Below are 2,338 nucleotides of genomic sequence, written 5' to 3'. Positions count from 1 at the left end.
TCTCTCTCTCTCTCTCTCTCTCTCTCTCTCTCTCTTTCTCTCTCTCGGCGCACCGAGTTCAGGGTTAGTTGACCTACTGGCGTACTTTGGTACATCAATATCGCGAGGGGTCGCGAGGTTGTTGATACGAGGCTAAGAAGGGAGGGTGAAAGGACCGGCGACCTTGGAAAACAGCCTAGAAGTGAACAGGATCGAATATCCCACGTACACGTGTCCTTTTGGTTCCTCGTGCCTGCTATCCCTCTTCTGATCCTCTTGGCCTTCCTGTTTCCTCTAACCCCCTTATCGCGGTCCTCACGCGCTTTTATGGACACGTGTTAGTACACAAACAATCTTCCTAGGTTTTTTTAGTGACCTCATCAAGCATTTTCTTGTTAAAGTTTATTTGCGACACCGTACATACTCCCGATAATTTCTGCTTAAGGCTCATATTCAAAAATTTGCTATTTTTTTATTCTGATCTTCACAATACATCTATGAGTTCATGATAGCTTATTATTATAGTTTCTAATTGTAGAAAGTTTATTTATATACTTAAAGAAACTTATAATAAGAATATTAAGTTATTTTAAAATTTTATTATTTGTTTTTAAAATTTTAATATATATATAAAAAATGATTTTTCTAAAAAGTATAATATTAAAATTTTTGAACTGTTAAAAAATTGCTTTTTGCAAAACACAAAGTACAAACTTACAAGATTTTTAATAATATATACATGTATAATATTGAAATAGAATAATAAAAATTTTTTATAATAATTAACGCTCAAAATTTGACAAATTTGAAAGCTGATTAATTTATGTGCTATAAATATAAATTAATAATATATTTTGATGCACATCTATATAAGTCATATGAGAATATTGTTATCATTTAAAAATATAAAACCGTGCAAAAATGAATTCAACTTCCCTCTTCAGAATCTATTTTCGTTTTTCTTATCTAATATCTCGTTGTAGATATGTTTCCCACTTTAATTGAACAAAGAACGACGACGGCTACGTCAATTATGACGAACGAGAAAAATCATTCGTATTTATACACTCAATCATATATTAAAATTTCAAAGTACTCGTACTGTTATCTGAGAGAAGGAAATTAATATCAGACAAGATATCGCAAGAACTCGACGTTGCATCTTTGATTCAGGTCCTGATGCAGTCAGAGTAGAGCCAGCAGAAAAAGACGTCCCTAAGGTAGTAGTGAAGAAGATTGAGGGAAAGATGGAGACCTTGGAAAGACACGTGCCGCAGATGCTACTGAGGGGAGAACAAGTCGCTATAATTGTCAAAATCAATTGACTATGTGTTAAGGATTATCTCATAAGTACCGTGCTACGTGCATTCAATAACATATAGCCAATCATGTACGTTTTCTGTTACTCGTTATTTATTCGCTCTGTACGATGAAATTTTATATATAATGTACAAAAATTTTGCAATGTGTGGTTATAAATACTTTAGAATATCTATATTCGCGAAAAGTTTTGTAGAATTTCAATTTTCTCGAAGTATCTTGAATATATTAATACATTAAGAATCTCGTAATATTTTAATTGGATAACGAAACGTCATCTACTTGTGCAGCTACAATATAATGTTACATTGCATAATCGAAATAAATATACGTTCATTTTTTATTTCCCCTTGATATACGTTGTATAATAAATATTTTGAATGGAAACAAGATTGTGTTGTATATTTCAAGATTATAGTTACATAGGATTTTTTTACATATCGTTTGTCACGAATCCATCTTATGTAAATAATGCAAAATATAAATTATTACAAACTGCATAACAATATAAAAAGAAATAACTAAATCTTATGATTGTTCATGTATACGTATACGCGCGCGTGGTGTATATTATACAGGGTGTTCAAAAAGTCCCGGACCCCTTAAATATCTTAAAAAATAAGCATTTCTGAGAAAAATGTTTCATACAAAAGTTATATAGTTTAAAATAGTCTATTTACTGATCTTATCAGTTTGATCGTAGATGGCGTCACCAAGATCAGGTCAAATAGATTTTTTTAAACGAAACACCCTTATTTTTTATTTCAGAATCTAATAGAGAAGAATTTTATTTCAGAATAAGCTGGTGTCTAGAACTTTTCAAAATACTATAATAAAGTTATTTTCCATTAAGTACTTTTTAAGTTACAGGCTTGAAAGTTACAATACCGCCGGTTGGCATTACGCAAGGTGTCCGATGGCTAAAATCTCTTGAATATTGTTCGGGATCATGTCCTGGATAACATTTGTTAAGTCAAGGCCATTGAAGATTATTCCTTTTACTTTCATTTTTGCACTGAAAATTCATTTTAACGTAAAT

At 31.4% G+C, this 2,338-nt stretch overlaps 2 protein-coding genes across 5 annotated transcripts in view; one reads left to right on the top strand and one right to left on the bottom strand.

Moving 5' to 3' along the window:
• LOC108746487 (U7 snRNA-associated Sm-like protein LSm11) overlaps positions 1-1,340 on the top strand; it is a 40,684-nt gene extending 39,344 nt beyond the window's left edge. Inside the window, exon 5 of the mRNA XM_018483296.1 lies at positions 1,153-1,340. Within this exon, the coding sequence (XP_018338798.1) occupies positions 1,153-1,304 (152 nt within the window). The 3' untranslated portion in view covers positions 1,305-1,340. The remainder of the gene's footprint in view (positions 1-1,152) is intronic.
• The window catches only part of LOC108746485 (ecdysone-induced protein 74EF), a 295,998-nt gene that overhangs the window by 235,341 nt on the left and 58,319 nt on the right, over positions 1-2,338 (bottom strand). The window lies entirely within an intron of this gene.

Source organism: Trachymyrmex septentrionalis, unplaced genomic scaffold (assembly GCF_001594115.1).
Source record: "Trachymyrmex septentrionalis isolate Tsep2-gDNA-1 unplaced genomic scaffold, Tsep1.0 scaffold172, whole genome shotgun sequence".
NCBI classification, from domain to species: domain Eukaryota; kingdom Metazoa; phylum Arthropoda; class Insecta; order Hymenoptera; family Formicidae; genus Trachymyrmex; species Trachymyrmex septentrionalis.
Note: the sequence above shows the minus strand (reverse complement) of the source record. Positions and strands in the feature narration are given on the sequence as shown.